This window comes from Megalops cyprinoides, chromosome 11, assembly GCF_013368585.1.
Source record: "Megalops cyprinoides isolate fMegCyp1 chromosome 11, fMegCyp1.pri, whole genome shotgun sequence".
In the NCBI taxonomy this organism is placed as follows: domain Eukaryota; kingdom Metazoa; phylum Chordata; class Actinopteri; order Elopiformes; family Megalopidae; genus Megalops; species Megalops cyprinoides.
In genome coordinates, this window is record NC_050593.1 from 36,563,333 (window position 1) to 36,586,037 (window position 22,705).

Below are 22,705 nucleotides of genomic sequence, written 5' to 3' on the forward strand. Positions count from 1 at the left end.
CACTATACACTGCCATTTTCCTGATGGAATCATCCAGTAGATTGCTGACAATGTATGGGACAATGTAGAGCCTGGCTCTGAAAATGCATGTTTTTTGACATTTTTGACTTATGTTGAAGTTTCAAGCCAGAAGAGGTTTGAGGTTTGAAGCTGCAGCAAATGTGCATTTCAGGCATTCAGGCATTTGCCATCCTTATCTAGCCTGTACATTTTAAGCAAATACTGTATTTCTGACTGACTGCATGGTGATGTGGAGGACCACTCACACTATCTGCACTGCTGAGTGCTGCCAGTGAGACAATGGAGCTGGTTCAAGCGGCCGATTGGTCAGCCAAGATGAGTCACATGACCGCAACATTCCCAGTGGATGAGGACATTCCCAGTGGATTCTTCATAAGGACATTAAAACAGAGACAAACCACAGAACGACACCTGAGTTCTGGGCTGTCACCGCTGACGAGACAGGAATGCACATCGGGCGGGAAGTCAGGATGCGAACGAGGGGATCGTTCTTCATCTTGGCAAAGGAAGACGGGATCGACTGCACATTACTGCTAACCACACAGGCCTGCAAATCTCCATCTCCCCCTGTGCCTGTGGGGTGAGGTGGGGGGCACGCCGGGGACACACAGTAATAAGATGGAGTTTCACCAAACTCCATGGCACCAGCTGAATAAACACACTGTAATCCAGGCACAGGCTAAATCACGTTTCAGCGTCACACTGATCTGACAGTGAGGAGAGGTGGGATGAGTTACCAGCTAACCGAGCAGGAGATGAAAAGGGATACACAAGTCTGGAACATGCATGGTAGCCATTAAACAAACTGATGTGAAAATAAATCTGCTCAAAACAGAGTCTTTTTTATATGGGAGTTCCACCATGGAAGCCCCTGTAATTAGGCAAAAAGGCCCCCTCCCCCTGTGGTGCCACAGTCATCGTGAGTTACTGCGACGCGTCTCCCTTAATTTGCTGTCTCTCAGCTGCGGTGGTTCAGCATGAGGGCAGAGTGAGTGAAATCCATCAGCACTGGCATTCCAGAACATGGAGTCAGTGCTGTCTCTACACTGACTCCAGAACAGTCAGTGCTGTCTCTACAGTGACTCCAGAACAGTCAGTGTTGCCTCTACACTGACTCCAGAACAGTCAGCGTTGCCTCTACACTGACTCCAGAGCATGGAGAACATGTCGGCAACCTCATCTCTCCGCGCCCCGAGACCCTCACAGTTAGAGTCCCACCTTACACTGTCATGCCATTAGTTTCTACATCATTGGCAGAGTAAACTGTCATTTTTTAACGTATGTTTGCCACGAGTACAGTTTGCGCCCTATCAAAACCCCAGAGCACAAAAATGATAGGATTTAAAATACTATGATGACAGGATTTTGTTACTAAAGACTTAAATAGTAAAAAGTTTGACGTCAGGGTGAGTTTGGTTCGTAAAACCTCTGTGAACATAGCTGCTGTTTTAGCGACATTCCCTCCTGAATAACGACTGACAATCTGAGCCTGATCTGAGTGAATCTCTGTACAGAGGTGTCTAAATGCTGTGTCAGTAAAGCTGGATCGAGGTTAGTACTGCCCTCTCCTGGCTGGTACTATGCAGCAAAGCACCCATGTCTTTTTTTCAGGGCAGCTGTGGATTTATCTGGATGGCTTGTTATAGCTCATCTCTCAGTGTCCGTTCATTGCTTCCTAGCTGAAGCTGTGTCCATGTGTGGTATGACACACTGCTGACTGAACTCTGTGGTGGCGGGGGGGGGAGCATGAGTCTGCAGCTCCTCACAGCCCCTCCCATTCGTCAGCTGTGCCCCCCCCCCGGCCGCAGGCACGTGGCCTGTGGCTGCCTTTCCGCAATCCCGCGGCTGTCCCTCTCAGCCACCCCCGCCAGGACGCCTGCCAGGGCCCGTGGGAGGCCACCCAGCGGCCCCTCACCGTGAGGGTCACACGAGGAACACGTGGGCAAACAGAGGCGGCGAAACGCCACCAGGGGACAGGACATTCCAGCGCCGGACTGTGGGAGGAGGGAAAACAGGATGGGCCTGAACTGAAAAACACTTATAAAGGCTTTCAGGGACAAGATTAGCTCACAAATGATGACACTGCCCAAGAATCAGGGCGCTGAATTTCAACATGCAGAAATTCTTAAAGTTTTCCATTTTTGCTGCTGCTCCAGAGTGAGCACCCTTGCTTGGCTTTGTCTGACTGCAGCGTGCGTCTGACTCTTAGCTCCATGCTTAGCGAGGGGAAGGATTCAGGGTTCACCTCCATGTGGGAGAGGAACTTCAGCAGTGCTTCACATGGATCATGAAGTGACAAAGTCAAACTACAGGGCTGGTGTGTTGCTAACCCGCAGGGCATGCTGGGAGATCCTGCAGTCCTGCTTTAGATGTGGGAGAGGGAGGGGGTTCAGAGTTGAGCCTGACTCAATCACTTTTCCCTTACAATCTGAATTCCTTACTCAGACTCATCTCAACCCTCCCTCTCCCCTACTTCCCTTACAAACTTCTAGGGAAAGAGCAAGCGATGACAACGTCTTGAGCAACAAAACTACCAACAAAGGAACAGGGCAGCACACACACTGGGGGTGTGGGGTAATACTGAAACTGGTTCGTGCGCTGAAGTGAGGGAGTGACCGGCTGGACACCTGCGTGGTTTCGGCGGAGATGGGGGGGACCTGAGTTTCTGTTAAAAGGGCTGGAATGATGCCCTGGTGTGTGGCCCTTCCGTGCTCTCAGAGCAGCAACACAGAGCTAAATTTAACCCCCTTTCCCTCCCTGTGCCGGGGGCCTGGGAGGTGGAGCCCTCTCTCCTCTCTCTCAGAGCTCCAGCAGACCCACACGTGTTCTGTCAGCACATCGCCTCTCAGCGCACGACCCTGCGTGACCCACAGGAAGTCCTGCGCGACCCACAGGAAGTGGGTCACCCTCCTCCCTGCACTCCTCCATCGGCTTGCCCACAGATGCGCGCACACAGCGGACGGCTCTCATCCATCCCTCAATGTGAGAAATGTCGGGCATTGTGAGGGGAAGATGTGGCGATGCCGTGACGACCGAGGCAGCATCACCGGGGTGTTGCTCCCCAGCCGGGGGGGGGCCGAGTGCTGTGCCACGCCCGACGATGAGCCCGTGGCCGCGGAAGAACCTGCAAAACACCACGTCCAGAGTCAAACAGACAGTCTGAACCGAGGATAGGAAATCTCCCACTGCAGCACTGCCAGAAAGAGTTGTGAAACTGAATTCTACTTCTGTAATATGGAGTGCTGATCAGAGGGAGAGGTCACTCAAAAGAGGACTATTCATTGTTAAATGAGATATCTATCATCCAGTCTTAACTGGAAGTCAGATACGATAAGTGACAGCACTTAAAGGAATGTTTTCCAATGAAAACCTGTTAGGTGTAAAATAAAGGAAAATGTGTTAATGCCAAAGGTCCACTCTTTCCCAAAAGAACAGAGATGAAACAAATGGGCTTTTTGGATGCAATAGCTTTGAGAGTCAGAAGCTGTACAAATGTGGGCTCTGACATTAAGGTGAGATGAAAAAGTGGATGTCCTCTCCCCAGTGAATTCATGTGTAGAATGCTCTTGAATGTTTAAGAACTGTTTAACACAGATTGTCACTGGCTCTGCCAATGAAGACACCCTCCTGACCAAATGACCCTCAGGTCACATCTGTCATCTCTCTGATTGGCTGAGGTAAAAGGCTGGTAGTTCTGAATGTCGAGTTGATGAGGCTCAAGTACAAACTATGTTCCCTTGATCAGTGGCTTGCATGTCAGGTGTGGAGTGACTTTGTGAGCGAAAGGTCTGGATGCCTACAGTCCCCCCGGTTAGCGGATGCCTCAGGATCTCCCTGTGAGTATGCACTCACGGTCAGCGGGTCACTCCACACACACAGCCCTCAGGAGTGTACTGGAAGTGCACTCTCATCCTCAGCAGATAAAACACCGCGCTGAGCAACATCCTGCAAGCGGACAGTCAACAGCTGTCAACCCACGATCAGCTCTCAGTCACGCCCTGGGAGTGCTAACTCTCGGTCAACGGCTAACACCCAAAACACAGCTCTCAGGAGTGGCCCTGGGGTGCAGACACTCACGGTCAGCAGATACGGCCTCACACAGAGCTGGCAGTGACAGACTGGCTGCTCTTCCACTCACACGAGCGCTGCCTTTGGGCAAGGCTGGTGGGACAAAGATGGAACAGCACAGCCACATGGGGCCTGTCCCTGCAAAATGAAGGACTAACAACAAACACGGCATTGTACTGGCAGAACACCAAATTCTTATACACATTATGCAATATGTATTTAAAGACCACATTCAGTTACGCCTGTCAATATTTACACATTAATAGATGTTAGTGTGAAAATAACATAGTATTCAAATGCCATTTTATATTATCAAATGTTGGTGTTAGTGGGCCAGTAGGGGGCACTCCTTCCTTCCCCAGATCCACTGAAAACCTGGTGCAGCAATGGTGGTGTGTTGAAGCAGCTGCTGTCTTTCACATCGAGGTCCTGGCTCTCTTTAGGGCTTGTACACACAAATCAGCCCTTTGCTCCACAGTGCTGCACACAATCATCCGCGGCATCAGTGCTGCATCTGTGGGAGCTCCTGCTCACAGCAAGCCTGTTTGTGTGTTTGATTTTCAACCTGGCCTCACTGCAGCTGTGGCAATACTCACGGTCATACTGACTACTGACTCGGCTGAAGACCCACAGGTGAGCTGCATTCCCCTCTCATAAAATAAAAGTTCCGAAGTCATAGAAATAAATAAATACAAACAATAATAATCATAATAATATGACATTATAATATTCTTAAGGTTTGAGAAGTCCACAGGAGTCCACACTGCCACAACTACAGGAGGGCAGTGTGTTACAGGAGTGTGTAGTGTTGAAGCAGTGCCATGTTGAGGCAGTGCTGTTTTGAGGCAGTGCTGTTTTGAGGCAGTGCTGTTTTGAGGCAGTGCAGAGGGAGGCAGCGCTGTTTTGAGGCAGTGCAGAGGGAGGTAGTGCTGTTTTGAGGCAGTGCTGTTTTGAGGCAGCGCTGTTTTGAGGCAGTTCAGAGGGAGGTAGTGCTGTTTTGAGGCAGTGCTGTTTTGAGGCAGTGCAGAGGGAGGCAGTGCTGTTTTGAGGCAGTGCAGAGGGAGGCAGCGCTGTTTTGAGGCAGCGCTGTTTTGAGGCAGTGCTGTTTTGAGGCAGTGCTGTTTTGAGGGAGTGCTGTTTTGAGGCAGTGCTGTAGGGATGTTTAGACCGATGGCCTCAGGAGGCCAGAAACCAGGTCTCTGTGCACAGAAACTGCTCTGTTGCTGCACGTAAGGTTACTCTCACAGGCAACATTAAAGAATGGGGTGGTGTGCAGCACAAGTTAGAGGGAGCTGAGTTATTCCCTCTCTGGCTGAATTTCACTTTGTATCTCATGTGTTTTCTTTCGGATTGATTTTTCATTAGCGGAGTAAACACACAGCTCCACCGCTGTAATCCAGCTCAGGTTCTGAATGCACATCTCCCAGGTTCATGTTCAGCAGGGACCAGGGAATGACTGGGTTTGGCGTCACCCAAAAATAAACCCAGGTGTCAGTCATTTTTCCACCAGAGGAACAATCACAGCAGAGGCAGTTTGACGGACAGCTGACTCTCCCTGTTGGGGGTCCAGTAATCCAAAACAAACAGCGCATGCTGAGAAATACAGAGAACAATCGCCAGACTGGAGGAATGCAGATGGCCAGATAGCAGCCATTTGGACAGGGATCTGCATTACCTAATAAACACTTGAAAGAACTGGAACAAAATTTTCTTTTCCTGTGGATCTTCATCTCTGACTGCTAGTGGATGTGGGGGTATCCTGAAGTGTGAGGCCATATTGTTAGTGTACTGTCAACCCCTGACTTTCAGTCTCTCCATCAGAGGTTCTCAGCTCATCCAGAGTCTCCTACTGACAGCAGCTTCCGTCATCTCCGTGACCTTTAACCTTTAATGACCTCCAGGGCACAACGTCCTTCGGCTCTGCAGTACAGTCCCTGCGGTGTCCCCCAGGAGGAAGGTGTACCCCCAAATCGTACTCTGCACCAGACTGTCAGATACACCTCAACACCACAACACAAACAGCTTCACTGGCTTCCCCTGCAGCTCTGATTCTACTGACAGCAAATACTCAGACACCAGGTACAGCAGGAGATCCACTCCCACTGTCAGGCTACCTTCTCCAGATTACGTCCAATTCGTTCTAGGAGTTTCTATCTCTCATCCATGATGGGTTTATGAGGTAATGCTACACAAACATCGGGGGAAATCTGTACCAACATTCCTGTCTGCATGAAGATGACAGGATGGATGTTCAACAGTGTAAGCCATGCACTGTGTGCCAGGCAGAGTCAGGCTGTTCTCGGACCCTGTGAGTCCCGGGAGAGCTTCAGACATGAATATAAAGCAGCACAGGGAGCGGGTCTGTGTAATTCCCTGCGGCAAGTCTTACAAAAAAAAAACAGCACTGATGTAGACCAGAGACAGATTTTTCACAGAAAAGCCACACTTATCTTCTGCCCTTAACAGCATGTGAAAAAAACCACTTTGGATATTTTATGGCTCAGATCCAGGGACTTCAAAACATTTGGCGAACTTCAGTAACAGCAATAAGAGAGGCGATAAATACGTCTCCCGTGATCAAAAAGGGACAAAGGACACACGGCCACTGCGAAACTTCACGATGAACACAAAGGGTTCATTTAGCCACAGCGAGGACGTAAACAGCTGGATTAAGGCTGGTGTTTTGCTGGGGCGCCGTTACAGCGGAGGGAGAGGCTGTGCGTAGCCCGACCACATGCAGTTTGGCAGGATAAACGCTAATCAGCAGGGGGCGGGGCTGCAGGACCACTGACGCTCAGATGGCATGAGGGACAGAGACAGGAAGTGAGGGGGGAACGAGGGAGGGAGAGGGCAGTGATTAGCATAGGAGGGTCAGTAAGTAACAGGGCAGGGTTACATTATGTAGCTGCAGTATAGAGAAACTGTGGTAGAGACAAGCAGTAAGGTTAGGAACCGTGGCCATGAGGGTGATCTGAGACTGTTCCACCAAATTTACAACAGGAACCTTCCTAAAACACAGGCAGAGCCAATAGGAACAAGGTGACAAAAAGGACCTCAGAAACTTTCAACACCTTCAGTTTTCAACAGCTTCTGGGTGCTAAGTTTGACTATAAGACTTTAATCCAGACTTAAAAATTGAGACAGAGTCTTACTCCCGTTATAGGTAGGTTATTCCATAATAAAGGAGCTCTAGCACCAGGTTTTATTTTTTAAGACAGCTTGTTGTGAACAAGGCAATCTAGTGGGATTGTAGGGGATTAAGGCAGAATGCAATACTTGAAAATCTAATGACAATCCGAGGAGAGCTGTTTCTATAGCAGATGTTTTTGGAATATGACCATAACCCTGCTTACATGTAAAGTAATACTCTTGTATTAGCCAGGAATCTGAAAAATTCTGAATATGAAATGAATGGGAAATTTTTTGAATGTTGTTATGATATGAAAACCTGAAAGATATGTGCGTTACATCATTAGTCCAATTAAAAAAATATCAGTCATTATCTAACATTATATCTGGAGTCGTTGGCCTGCTCAGCAAAACTAACCTGATGTTCTTGAGTTTGTTATGGGTGCAGTAGCTGCTTCTCCTCAGTAAGGCCCTACAGGATCAAGCCTGGGCACAGCAATATAGCATGTCTATTACAAATGCTCTCCTGCATAAACCAACACGACAAATGGAATGTTATACCATTTATGCATGGAAATATTTCATCTGAATGTTAATTCAGAGTTGACATATGCAGAATGATGGCTCAACGAAAATGTAAAGTTTTGTATTTTTACAAGGGTAAGTGTACATTTGTTATATTATATATGTTTCTATATGCGTGGGTTGTTGGGGCCCTCCGTAAATGCTGTACACCAGGGATGGATGTAAGACGGGATGGATGAGGCACTGTTTTCACGTAACATCAGCGCCACCCGCTGCTGACAGAGGAAGTGAAGGAGCAACACCTCCCTCTAGTGGCAAGCTCAGGAGTTTACCCTCAGAGCTTAGCGTGCTGGATATGAATACAGTTCTATTTTTGTCAGGAGCACATTCTGATGCCCGTCATGCAAATAATTCTGACAAGATTAGCACGCATGCCAGTATAATCAATGCTCCTATATGTGAGAGAATAAAAACAAATACCCTTTGTTATGACTGCTCTATATTCAGAAATCGCAGTGGAGGTTTGAAAGACGCTATCGTGATCTAATTTCTAGCTGCTTAAACATTCTCACGCTATGTTTCAGGCTCTGTGTTTTGTTTGGAATGCTGCAGATCTCCATATTTCCATTTTCCAAATAAATAAATAAACAAATAAATAAATATTTGTCTCAACAATGTATGAGGAATTATGGTACTGCATTGTCAACACCAAAGTTGCTCTTCAGCTCAGAGAATTCTGCAGCTTGGGTGTGGCACACTTCAGATCTCAGCACACTGGAAGGGAAAAAAAAGAGGCGGTGCAAAGTCTGAAAGAAGTGTGAAACAGCAGCCTGCAGACGGGGACTTCACAGGCCGGCCCTCGAGCAGGCAGGGGAAGCACCGTTACGCCTCTCAGTAATGAGGCTGACAGCGTCAGATGTGAAACTCAGAGGACTGAGACTCACTGCACTTGACACTGAAGGGGAGAAATTTTACCCAAAGAGATGAGAGCAAACGGCATTTCCTCCTTCTGTCTGTGATGCAGCTGGCCTGTGGGCCTAACTCTGCCCCAGCCACAGGTGAAGAGAGGGCTGATCTGCCCGCTGAAGTGGACCCAATCCAGGCAGCGCAGGGGCGACCTGCCGCAGGGGGGCCAGGGGCAGGGAAGAGGGTGTGTGTGCTGGGGGGTGGGGGGGAGGGTGGGTGATGTTCAGATATCTGGGTCAGTTACTGCAGTCAGTTCACCACTCTGCCAGGATACCAGCACCTCCAAGAGATGCCCACCTTCACAAAAAAAAAAAAAAACACAACAACACGCAGACAGCACAGATACACACCAGACAGAGCTGTCAGACTTTTTAAATGTTCAGCATAGCATACGGTATGTCATAGCCTTAAAACTGTTAAAATAATGTTAATATTTTATGCCATCTAGACATGAATCAGTTCACTGAAGATTCCACATCCAAGAGTTTAATCAAACCAAATGCTCCATATAACATAAGCATAGTAGGTCAGACTTACATTCAGGCCTGAGGTCAAGAACTCACTCTGTTCAGGAACAAATTACGCTGAAACACAGGAGAACATTTTAATGAAAAACGATGTGGCTGGGCTTTAAATAAAGGTAAACTGACCACAAGAGGGCACATCCACCCAGAGACAGGAATTTCCACAGAGTTCAGGGATCAATTTCATATGGCGTAGGCTCCTTGCCTAACTGTAGATATTACACTCTAAATTTATCAACTGCCTGATAGTAATACACTGACAAAGATGAGCAAAGATTATGTGCATTAGCTATGCACACAAAACTAAAAATACCCGCCAAAGTGTAGCACAGCACTGGAGTTTTAATTCCTCTCATTTCCAAACCGAGCTCGGATTAGTGAGGATTAGCTTGTTGTAAACTACCTGGGACTCAGAGGAGGAGAAATGTGCCTCATAGTTCCAACTAAAGGATGAAACAGGGGCACAGACTAACAAATTGCAGATACATTTTCCAAAGACACCCCAGAAACCCAAGGAAAGATTAGGACAGCATTTGCCTTCAGATGAACTATCTCTAATTCTAAATGTGTTGATTTAATTAACAGCTCCGTTTCAAAGGCAACAGGGCCAAAATTAGATGTCTTTGTTGAGAGAGGCACACGTTCTGCTTCCAAATCCCATTTAAGCATGCACTTTTGTTTTATTCCTGCCAGCCCTGTATGCAGCCTGGCAGCTTCACACTCTCCGCCAAATCACCAATGAGAACGGGCCTCTCTGCCCATCCCACAGTCTCACTCTGCAGGGCTTTTGCACAGGGCTGCCATCACTGTGACCTGCTGTACACTCCGCTCTGCTACCATGCATTCATTTCCAAATATATTTCCCACCATTTACAACAAAATTAGCTTTTTATTGAAAACCACATTTTCTCATAAACAGTCTTTGCATCCTTCAGTATAAAATTTACAGAAAGAAATTTCCACCAATTTGCAATGGCAGAATCTGTGAATTTTCGTCTATATTTTCATTTGGGTTTGCTTTCTCGAATGACCTTTGTTTATAAATATGATGTGCTGCTCATAGCTGTAATCATGATGCATGAGACAACTGCAGTGCAACAAATAACATCAATAAAACTACACAAAAAACGCGAGCGCTGTGCAGAGGCTGGCGGACACCCCACACACACACACACACACACACACACGCACACACACACACACACACACACACACGAGCGCTGTGCAGAGGCTGGCGGACATGTCTGACAAAAACTGAAACAGAAAGAGCAAACATTCAAAAATGTTCGTTTTAAAAACAAGCAAAGAAAAAGAACCACCCAGAACACACTGTCACACCAACTGTCTCCCGTTTCTTCAGCAACACACCTGTATTTCATAGGCCTTAACTAGCAGGTGTGCTTAATTAACCAATGACTGGATTTGACAAAGGCGATCACAAATTGACAGATAACCATGCAACAATTAATTGGATAGATGTATTTAATGTGAAACGAACTCAATTACTGACAAGGTTGCACTTTGCAAAACAAAATCCTTGGATATTTAAAAAAATAATTAAACAATTAACTGTTTTGAGGAAAAGGTGAAGGCTTTTCTTCACAAGTGCATCAAGATAATTGGTTGCACAAACATTTACATTTAAATTTATATTTATTCCTTTGGCAGACACTTTTATCCAAAGTGGCTTACAAGTGAGGCAGAGTACAACAAAAAAATGTTGGCCCACTTAGCCTCCTTTTGAAGAATCTAAAATATTATGTCTTTTAAGTCTATCTTTGTGAACAGTCACTTTCAGAGCTGGAATTTTATAACTTCTTTGTAGTTTTAAAGGACAGTGACCACAACGTGGCCTAAGACACTCTGTAATTGCAGCATAACCTCAGATAGTTAGTAAATCAGGTTGAACCAAACAGAGTTCAACCCAAGAACAACACAGGCATCTTTTTCGCAGTGCTCATAATTTATGCCCCGTGAAACGATGTTACTGCATGTTTTTATTGCCAAAGTGTTCTGTTTGACAAAATGGCATTAGAAAACTGAAAGCTGTAATTCATGTACCTCTACATTGCAGCAATTCGTATGGCAAACCAACGCAGATGGAATTTGTTCTGCACTCTAGAGACGTTTTTATTATAAAATGAGTTTGAAATCCCTCCATTGTCTAGCTTAATCCATGGGAAGCTAGAGATACACCTGCTGTCAGTGGTACCATCAGGGCTAATGATAAATAAGGTCCTCTTGTTTCCATGGGAATCTGACCAACGTCACCGACACACTATTATCTGTACACTGAGTAAATGTCTTGCTATTGAACTGCACAGTTTTCTCTTATGATTATGTCCGGTTACTCACGGAATCACGTGGGGTCAAAAAACCCCATGCGTTGATTCTCCTAGATTTTATGTCGGCTCACAGATGTGAACATCATTACTGGTCTACTAGATGTCTCGTCTTACACGCAGTTGTCAAGCAGAGCGTTTCAAGAAAGGGATATTTGCGGGGAAGGGGCGCAGAGTAAGCCTGCCCTTGCAGAATATGTGACATCCACAGCCGCGTTTAAAACGCACGCAGTGAACAGGCATTAGGGCGAAGTCATCAATCTTGCATATTGTGTGACTTCACTCGCCTGGAGGAGGCTGATCGCTGGCATCACGTGGCCGCGGCCAGCATCACTAGTCGGCAAGGAGCAGCTCGGAGGAGGCGAGCTTTCACTATGGAGCATCCAGGCTGCGGCGCGCTCTGACTGCACGGCGCTTAGACTCATTCCGCTGGGACCGCTCTCCAAACGCACAGGTAGGCGAGTCAATCCGGGTCAGGTCGCTGGAGACAAACGATGCACAAACTGGCGTGTGCATGCAAAATATGAACAATGTTAGGCAAGTCCAAAAGCAGGACTAACCTTAACAAAACATGGGTGTTGAAATAAGGAAGCATTTTTTTTCTTAAAGAGCCTTCGTTTCCTTATAGCGGGCGCCAGTACGTTTCACTAATGAGGAAGGACAAACCATCGACATCGATGACATAACAGACTCAGCAATAATGACTAACCATCAGTGGCTGAAATGATTTACAACAAAACAAACGCATATAGGCTTCCCGACGCCGCTTGCATGGGGCAGCATTGTGTGTAAGATGCATGTGGAATCGTAAGCAGGTGATGCATCGATTGCGGCGGAGGCGGCGTTGCATTAGACGGCTTATTTCGTGCCATTCATTGGGAATCGCAGCCCTTTCTGGATAATCAGAAAATACGGTCTAGAAATAATTGTTAGTAGATCATTTTAAAGAAGATCTATTGTAAGCCTACACTGTCAAGTAACATGGGTGCTTTTACATGATCTGAACAAAGGACAGTGAGCGTTGAATGAAAGCACGTCCTATTGCCTTGAACAGGGTTAACTCTGAATTGGGCAAATGCATCAAAACTAGGTTAGCAGGGCGTAGGGTATAAAATATTCACGAATACTTTTGCAGATTTGTCCGGCTTTTTCGTGTATTTAGTAACTCGTGCAATAATTACGAATACCATAAATGTCCAGTATTGCTTCGAATAAAATATAATTGCTGCTACCATTTTTACCCAACCTATAATGTAACTGTTGACTCTATGTTTTCGAATCACGTCGACATATGAGAACTGAATACCAATGCATTCATTTTCTGGTCTATCACTGTATGACTTAGATATAGATTCAGGGGAAGACACTAGGTATCGCCCTGTGGTAAGTAAAAAATATTCAAGGGTTTGCTTATAGAGCGTAATTTTTGTCTATGATTACATTGGCATTTCAGAAACATTTTGATACAAATGTAATCATTAGCAATCATTAGGTAAACATTTATTTCTGATAATACTTGCCATTCAGCAACTCATGAAATACATGAATTCATATAACACAATATACGGATACATGATTGTGATATAGACATTATTTGCATTTCAGACATTCTGACTGTGCAGACTCTGTGCCCCTAATGTTTCACAATTGGATGCTATTAATAAAAGACAATGAGTTCATCTAAATTCAGAAGTTACAGGACATGACTATGTGAGCAAAACAAATCTGGCAGCAGTTATCATTTCGAGCATTTCATACATGCATTGAAAATACACAGAGGAGATGGAATATGCAACATTTGGAGCCAGTGCGGATAGGACAGAGGAGCGGGTCGTTAAACCTAATGAGCTGCTTGTCTGTCGACTTTATTTAACCTCATGCTGCATAAGGATTTGCATGTTGTGTGATGCAAATTATTGTTTTTTAAGTTAAATGATTTACAAAGTGCCATGTAAGGGCTCTTCCTGTCATTGTAGAGTATTCATATATACTGAAGATAGTCAAGCCTGGTGTGACTTCAGCCTCGGTGTAACTGGATGTAAGTTCAGAAGTAAGTGGGGCCCGTCTCTCTGTACATGTGTCCACTGTATGTGTTAAACTCTCTGCATCCTGCATCAAATCTTTGTTTCTATCAGGCTCTCCTGAAGTGAAATTAGTGCCACAGAGACACTCATAACGAGACTCCCAGGTAGGAGTCCGGAGCTTTGGCAAGGTCTGCAGAAAATTTTAGGCATTCTGTGAAAAGGGGAAGTGTACAGATTTTACCTGGGAGCTAACAAGTGGCTTTCTGCTGCTTTTGAACTGTTGTAGCAGTGTTACTGAAAGATCACCCCAATGTTGGGAGGATAGTAAGGGATGGCTGGGTTGTTACCAATCGTAATTATCACACATTTCCTTAAGACATAGTAGGTTGATAAAATGTACAGGAGTGATATAACATATACTACCTTTCTTATATGAAGCTACAATCATTGGATCACAGACCCATACACCGACTTACTAAATTACACCAGGAAGCTCATAAAGTATACCAGTCTTGTGCCTAGCTGGGTCGACCCTGTGTGTCGTATCTGCTGTTTATCAAACTTAAGTATGTGATCAGTCCTTGTCTTTGCCTTTTTACTGATGTCCCTGAGGAGGGAAAGGGTGTGGGAATCGGTGGGATACTCAGTCAGGCAGAGTGAGGCATTAAAAGCTGAAATTAAGTCTGAAATCCAGTCAGTGGGCTTCTGCAATTTTAGGTTGGAGTAGGTATTTAAAGGAAACCACTATAGGGAGAACTGAGAGCGTTGGCGGTTTCTGGTGGATGTTTTCTTCTCTATGCTGTTACACAAAACAGATGATTGTGTGCTCATGTGAATCGGGAACCGGCTCTGAGAGAAGTAATTTCAGGAAGCATCTTGTTTGGAAGTTTCAGCCTGTCTGGCTGAGGGCTGATTGCCAGCCAGCCCTGGCGTCCCTGACCTGTTCATGGGAGGTCTCCTCCATGTGACATTCTCTGACAACACTGAGCGGGTCACCTGAGTGTGAGAAGTTTTCTGAAAGAGTCTAGCCAAAAATCTAGCAGCAGTTTGGGAACTTTGCAAACCAGCTGATGAAAATTCTGTTTTTGAAACTGCTTCTCAACACCCTTAGCCTCTGCGCTAACTACATCAGATAGAAGCAGTTGCAAAGACAAATCATGGAATATAAATAATTACATCACAATATTTAATGTGTTTGTGTATATGTAAATACCCGACAACATCTGACACTTTGTTGCATAAAGTCAAATTCCAGCTACTGAGATCCGGTGAGATCTGATTGGCAGTAATGTACAGTTTTAGACACACTTCAGACATCCTTATTCAGTACCTATCAATGACATTCTGTAACAATTTTTTGAGAAGGATGCGCACACCTCAAAATTTTAATTATTTTGTTGGCCGTTTCTGCAAATTACATTTTACATTAATCAAGCTATTATTAGTTTCTAGTCATTATCTTGCAAGCTAGCATCTAGTTAACATCTATTACCAGCAAGTTAAGTTCTCATTACTAAATTATCCATAGGTGTACCTGGCTGTACTGCTAGCTAGATGATTAGATAGAGAGGTGGGTAGCTAGCTTTAGCTATTATAGCTCATACACCCTATAACTCAGGCATGTCTGTAACATGCAACATGGAATTTTATCAGACTTAAGTAGACTCAACTTTCCACTGTGAAGGTAGAGAGAGCCCATAAACAATGACCCAAGATCAGCACTGATGTTCAGTAGCATCGGTAAATCTGATCCTAGATCGTGCATAGGGATTCTCTCTCTGGTTTAGACAGGACCCCTGCATAAAGCATGCCCGAACTGAAAATTAATCTTTATTTTATCTAATTTATTAAGGCAATTTAAAATAATGAGAGAATTTCAGGGATGTGGGAAAACGTTGCACTGTAGCAGTGTTTGGGAAAGCTCGTAGGTTTAGTGGAGCCCTCTACACTACACTTTCTGCATAAGTAAGGCAAAAGAGAAAGGGCTCTTAAACATTCTTATTTTAGTTTTGTTCAGTCATACATATTCAGTGCCTTGGCAGTCTTTATGATGTCACTATGTGTGTTTCTATGACATGTCTATCTTTCTTAAATTCTGGTATGACGCAAGAATCGACTTGTGTTATTATGAGCAATGTGAAGTTTGTGTGTAATATGATACATAGTGGCAGTAGAAATATTGGAAACAGAATAAAGCTTGTTCTCATCTCTCTTTATCTGGTTGTCTGGTTGAACAAAACTGGTCTCATAATCAGTTTGTAGAGAAATTTCCCGCATCTGAAAACTTGCGCTTATCTGTCAGATGAAGTGCCCTGGGCCTGTGCACTCCGGTGAGAGCAAGTGGTGGTATGCACCATCTTAGGCTGGTTTGTGATCTGCCAATTACTCCACCGGAGAAGAAGCTGATAAGTGGCTCTCTGGCTGTGTGTAATGGTTGGGATGAGTCATTGGAAATGTAGTGTGGAGCTCATGCCGCCTGTCAGGCAGCGTAATGTTTCCAGGAGGAGTTTAGCAGCAGTGCTCCGGCTTCTCCAGCCCGGCCATTTTAGCGATGTGCAGTTGCAATCTCGCTTCACTGCGGAGTGAGATACCAGCGTTCGGCTTTCAGATTCTGACAAATCGCTGCTGGCCACAGGGTGGCCCGTAATGTCTGCACTGCAAAATACATGGGCAAACACCCAGGAAACATTTTAACATTTAAAATTCTCCTAAATGTTTGAACACTTTGTACGCTTGTCATATTGATAGCACCATCAAAAGGTGGGCTGGCTCACCCACAAGAGCCCATGCCGCTCTGCCTCCTCGAGCCTTTAAGGCTAGCTATGGCGGACTTTCACTCTTCATTAGAGTAATTTGTAAGATTTTGTCAAAAGTTGGAAGAATTCCTCCTTTTGTGAGAAGCCACAAATGTTTGGACAAATTCATAGGATTGGTTGTAAGACCAGATTGAGTTGGTCCATTGTAAAACATTATTTAGAGCAGAGGAACATCTTTATTACTATCCATCGGCATATGTTAGATGGTAGATGGAGAGCTGTCCTTTCTTGAGCTGTTTTATGTCATGTTTAATGTACGTTGAATTCCATATACGTGGCAGACTTTAAAGGCTGCCACCATATCACTCTTTAAGAAAAGTTACATGTTCTTTCCACTCTTAGTAAATAGAACATATATCAGTGTAGCACAATCTCAGACAAGCTTCGGCAGTGTGAGCCACAGAAAGAACAAAAATAGTTTTGCAGGTTCTGTAAAAGCAAAGTGTGTCTTGTTCATTGCAGTGTGTGTGCTGTTTTAAGTGTCAGTGGTGTCAGTAGTGCAGCCATTAGTAAGTTGTAGTTGAATGGTCAGGGGGAATGCTAGCAGCTGTGGTAATGAGTGGTTCGGTGAGTGGGATTGTACTGTATGCTCTGTTCAAATTGTTGCAAAGTGGCATGCCAAAGTGGCATGCCTACATATCTGTGAAATCTCAGAAACAGCGCAAATGCTAGTCACAATGTGACAAGCAACACTGTCAAAAGGAAGTATAAAGTTCAACATTTCATTAATTTTGTTAACGTTGTGCCAGATTGAGAGGTACCACAGGGAGGGCAGCGGGTTCCTCTTACACCACCAGAGAGTGGCATCCTTGACATGCCAGCTTTCTTTACCATGTTAGCTTGACATGCTAGCTTTCTAAAGCATGCTAGTGTAGTATGCTAGCTTTGTAAAGCATGCTAGTGTAGTATGCCAGCTTAGCTGGCAGTGACTCTGTGGCCAAGTGCCCTTTGTGTCTCTCATGTTAAAGGCTGCATTCCTCAGCTGACCTAAAGCGTATGTGCATGCACGCTCATGTAGCATGCACACACACACACACACACACACACACACACACACCCACTCACACACACACACACACACACACACACACTCATACAGTGTACACATGCAGACACACACACAAACATGCTCACTCACATATGTAAATCCAGACACACATGCACCGACATACATACATTCTTACAGTACACACACACAAAAACATTCAGGGAGTGCACACACACACACACACACACACACACGCACGCAAGCACACGCACGCACACATTCATGAGGGCCAGCAGCCCCCGCGTGTCCCCCTGTCACCCTGTGATAGTGAGTAGTAGTGAAACACAATCCGGGCTGGGCCGGAGGTGGGAAGGGGTGGAGAGGGTGCGGGGAAACTGAGGAACAGCGGAGGCTGGGAAGGGCCGGTGGGCAGCGATCTGCACTGGACTGTAAGCAGGAAGCCGCGTGGGCACGGGTGGAGAGAAGACAGGTAGGAGCCCTGCTCGCTGCATTTAGAGCTGGTGTACTTTAAATGACTGTTTAGAGTGAGAGTGGTGTGGGGGGGGTACAGTGGATTCCGGAATGTCAGAGATTAGCCGCGACAGACAGGCGCACGGACACGGCAGCAGATAGCTCTGACCGTCAGGGGCATGGAACAAACCGGGGTTCCGGAACGCTGTCTGTACTGCTGTCAGTGTTTCGTCACGATTCCTGTCTTTGCTGCCTGCTCCAGACTCCCTCAGTACAGGCAATATTCACAGCTGTTATTATTTTATTTATTTATTTATTTATATGTTTTTACATAGGAGGACGTGAAGTCCTTGTGTTAGCTCTGGGCTGAATGCCCTGCTGCCAAAGTCACGGTGATATCTCAAGGACACTGAGAGTTTGAGTCCACAGTGTGCTCACAGAAACAGACACACACATTTCTGTATGTCTGTTAGCCCCAGGAAGGTGATGTGAAGTTATTATTTATTTGCTGTACCTTATGTACACAAAATAATACTGAAGTATAAGTAGCGGTTTACAGGTCAGACTGGGAAAGCCCTTGTTTGCAGAAGTCTGCTCTTGACACTGTTGACCAGCTCTGGCATCCGGATTGAGAGTGCTGTAGAGTATCTATGGAACATCTCACAACTATCTATTACTCATTTTTAATAGATGTTAAACATTCACTATCAAATTAAATTCAGTTCCCTTAAAAGAAAAATACCAAAACAGTAAGGTTTGTTCAAAGTAAGAAACAGCAATAATATAGCCTCATTTTTCCCCCGGTCAAAACCTCTCCAAAGTTTTAGGTTCTGAAAAACTGCCAGAGGGAGTATTTGTGTGTGTTGAGGTGTGTATGTGTGTGTGCATGTTTGCAGTTCTCTTCCTGTTCTCACATTGAGGATGCATGTGCTTGTTTCTTTGGAGGGATCCTCCTTGCTATAAACTCAAGGGCTGTAAATAACACACAGCTCTGTAATGGCTCGATAAAGTGAAGCACACGCTCCGGCTAGCAGCGGTCACACCCCCGGAAGCAAATGTGGGCGCAGCTGTTGCCTGCCCTTTGACCTCTGTCCCAGAGTCCCACAACAATGAGGTATTCATGTCCATGATTGTCAGTAAATCGTTGTTTAAATGAAATTCAGCTGTCTTCAAGGCAACTGGCCGCAATAACACACTCTGTCCACAGAGCAACTGTGACTGGTGTCTGGAAGGCATCCAGTGAAGCAGATTGTCTTTTGGAGGCCTCCTCTGGGCCTGCCCTCACTCCCGCTGCCCTCTGTAATTATGGATAGCCCAGACATGTTTACACAAACGCAAGATAACTTCTAAAGATCAGCTTTCTATGACTTTGCGTTTCTGGAACAATTAATTGCCGCTGCCATTTTCTGAGCATATTTTCCACTAGCACTCAGAGAGTAAATAAAAGGCTTAAAGAATAGACCGTCAGTAATTACCCTAAATAAACAATTTGGGTGGTTTCACTCGAAACCCCAAAGGAATGCATTTGTGTAGAACGAGGATAAATAAATCCGCTTGATAAACTGTTCACACAGAGCGGAGGACTCACCCAAGGGCACTCTGGGAAGCATTCTCTGCTGGCTCAGAACACTGAGCCAAGACCACAGCTGTGTCACAAAGGGGTGGCGGCTGCTGTCTACAGCCCTCATAGGCTGCATCTGCAATGGCAGAGATGAACAGGCATCTCTCTTAAACAAAAGTGTACTTCACAATCAAATCAGGTTATCATCATCAGTCAGTGCTTGTGATCATTTTCTGAAGAATTTGTGACCACTTCAACGCGGCTTGCTGGCTACCTCTTTCGCAAGTTCACATTAACTACCTAACCAGCTGAATCATTAGCTTAAATTTTGTTTGAAATGCATACAACCTCATTAACACTTTGGTAGAATCCGGCATTGAGTTTATCTAAACTAATAAACAACTAACAGGGAAATGACCCTTGTTTTTATATACGTTCTCTTCCATAGATAAGCAGATTTTGTTTCCTGTCCTATCCACCAGCAAAGAACAGTGACAGTGAAATTCATGCCTTTTCTGGAGAGAACTGGCTGAACTGTTTGAATCAGATGAAAAGGATTCTATGAGCCCTTTGGTTTGGGACATGACTTTAAATGGTGGATGCTTCAGGCATGTGGGACTCCTCATGACCTCCAGGGACAGAGTTAGAGGGATGTTCCAAACCCAGTACATACAGCCAATCACAGCCTCCAGGAAAACCAGGTAGGAGTGGCTGGTCAATGACTCAGTACCAAATGTATGAGGCTCCATGGTGCCTGGGCTGAGCTTACAGGGAAGCAGACCACAGTCCAGTGAAGGCCTCCCTGACCTGACCAGCTCTTCAGGCTGGTACTCATGCGTGTCTGTCTGTAATCTCTCCTCTGTCAGACAGCGCGGTCGGAGAGTGCGTTTGTCCTGGGTTCCTGGCAGCTTAGGGCTGCAGATTTGAGGGGATTCGCTGCAGTTGACAGCACCTGAGAGGCTGGTGAGCACCTGGGCAGGTCTGCTGATCCGTCTGAATCAGAACACCGGCGTCCTCTGTGCGCCAGCCGGAAGGACCGGCTCTGATTACGCTCCTGATCACTGTCAGGGGAGGATGCAGGTCACCGCCCCCTGCCCCCTCCCCCAGCTGGACTCCACGGTTCCCTCAGGTCTGCAGGGTTTAGCAGGAGGGCCCTGATTCAGAAGCCAAAACCCACAGCAGCGTGTTTATGTTGACCTAGATCTGAATCACTGTAAATGAATACTTTTCAGCTCAGCTGATTAGAAGCTCTTCTGTGCAGGTGCGGACTAAAAGGGAGAAAGTGTCTGGACACTGCACTGACCTCTTTTACCTTTCTGACCTTTTCCCTCCCTCTCTCCCTCTCTCTCTTTCTCTCTCTCTCTGCTCTCTCTCTCTCCCTCTCTCTCTCTCCCTCTCTCTCTCTCTCTCTCCCTCTCTCTCTCTCTCTCTCTCCCTCTCTCTCTCTCCCTCTCTCTCTCTCTCTCCCTCTCTCTCTCCCTCTCTCTCTCTCTCTCCCTCTCTCTCTCCCTCTCCCTCTCTCTCTCTCTCTCTCTCTCCTTGCAGGTTATGCCATCCCACAGGCTGACTGGAAACCCAACCGTCAAAGAGAAGGGCTGATCCCGGACCCGTGCCCCCACTGCTGCCTTCCCGTGTCCCCATGGCGACAGGAGGTCATGCTCCCGAGACAGACGTGCTGATCAACCTGCATCAGGTAGGAGACACGCCCCTCTCTCGCACCTCGTTCCATACCACTGTTACACACACACTTCAGCAGAGAGGAACACACACTCCAGCCATGGGACAGTGCGCAAAGACCTCTCACATGTGGACTGTATTCTGAACTGTCTGTTAAGTGATATTTAAAGCAAAGCCGACCAAAGGGCAGCAACGTTCCTGTTGATAATTAGTAGTGAATTAAACATCCTTAATTAGACTCGGTTGCTAAGGCATCCCTTAGCAACCATTTACTGAGGGCCAGTGGAGCTGTGCCGTGCAGTGAAAGTAAGACTCTGTGACATGAGCTGCATATTGTAGTGAATGATCAGAGCAGATATAGGGCGTATCAGATGGCAGACATGTTTAACGGTTTGAACCCCTACTGTTCGGCCCTGTCAGTCAGCTTACCGTGAGAGAGAAACCTGGCCAGTGGGCAGCAGTGTGGTGTGGTAAGGAGCAGGACTCATAACCCAAAGGCTGTTGGTTTGGTTCCCCGCTGGGGCACTGCTGCTGTGCTCTTGGGCAGGGTACTTAACCCAGAGTTGCCTCAGTAAATATCCAGCTGTATATTTGGATAACATGTAGCGGTTGTAACCTAAGTAAGTCACTCTGGATAAGAGTGTCTGCAAAGCAACTAAATGTAAATATAAACCCGACAGAAAGACAGGAGTGCTGAGGGAGTCTGGGCGATTCGGCGGTAACAGACAGTGCTGTGGAGCTCCAGGTGACCTTGCTCGGGCACTGATGGTCAGGGTGTTTTTTTCTGATTTACAACATCTCAAGGCAGCCCTGATCTATGACTGATAAACTCTGTTGTGAGATGAGGTGGTGTTTCAGAGCACGCTGAAAGCGACCTTCAGTGCGTCTGCTGACAGTCGGCCATCTTAAGGCAGCGCGGTCACATCCTCGGCTGCCTCACACGGCCACAGCTCCACTCCGCTGCCGGAGGTGACGATTCTCAGGCTTGGAACGAGATGAAAAGCAATCAGCAGCACAATAGAAAGGCTTTTATTTCCTCCAGCTCTCACCTTTCATCCCTGCACTCTGAGGGCTTTTCAGGCCATATCAAAGTGACCGTTTTTGTACATTATCATACGAAAGGAGGCCCTGAGTAACAAATTGGCAGTAATTTAACTAATAAATTATTATGATAAGAGTGTAAGTCACTATCATAGTGTAAAGTAGATAATTGTACGCTCAGCGCATATCATGCATGAGGATGAAGAGTAGCAGGCTCATGAATGCCCCACAGTCTAGACGGGGGTATAATGAGATGCAGGTGATGCAAATAAGGAGCATTCTGTAATCTCTTTGCTGTTGGCGTGCTTGAAAACCACCTCGATAGGAGCGGTTTGAGTACACCTGCGGTTCAGACTGACCTGTGATAGCTGGCTCTCTGAAGAGGGACAAATGGGGAGGCCATGAAAGGAGCTCTCTGACTCCTCCGCTCAGGGGAGAGTCTTGGGTGACACTCAGCCCAAGCTGTGTCATTAGTGTCAGCAGCTCTAAAAGCGTATCGTGCCTCCGGGTCTCCGGAGAGGATCGGACAGTAGAAGTGCTCGTTGCAAGCGT

At 46.1% G+C, this 22,705-nt stretch overlaps 1 protein-coding gene across 2 annotated transcripts in view; it reads left to right on the forward strand.

The window, feature by feature from the left end:
• Positions 1-11,823: 11,823 nt before the first annotated feature.
• slc4a3 (solute carrier family 4 member 3) overlaps positions 11,824-22,705 on the forward strand; it is a 46,476-nt gene continuing 35,594 nt past the window's right edge. The window contains exons 1-2 of one of the 2 annotated variants that reach the window (XM_036539968.1): positions 11,824-12,029; positions 20,981-21,128. In XM_036539968.1, coding sequence (XP_036395861.1) covers positions 21,075-21,128 — 54 coding nt within the window. In that variant the 5' untranslated portion in view covers positions 11,824-12,029; positions 20,981-21,074. Of the gene's footprint in view, positions 12,030-13,568; positions 13,626-20,980; positions 21,129-22,705 lie in introns of those variants that run through there. The other variant, XM_036539969.1, reaches the window with a different exon arrangement.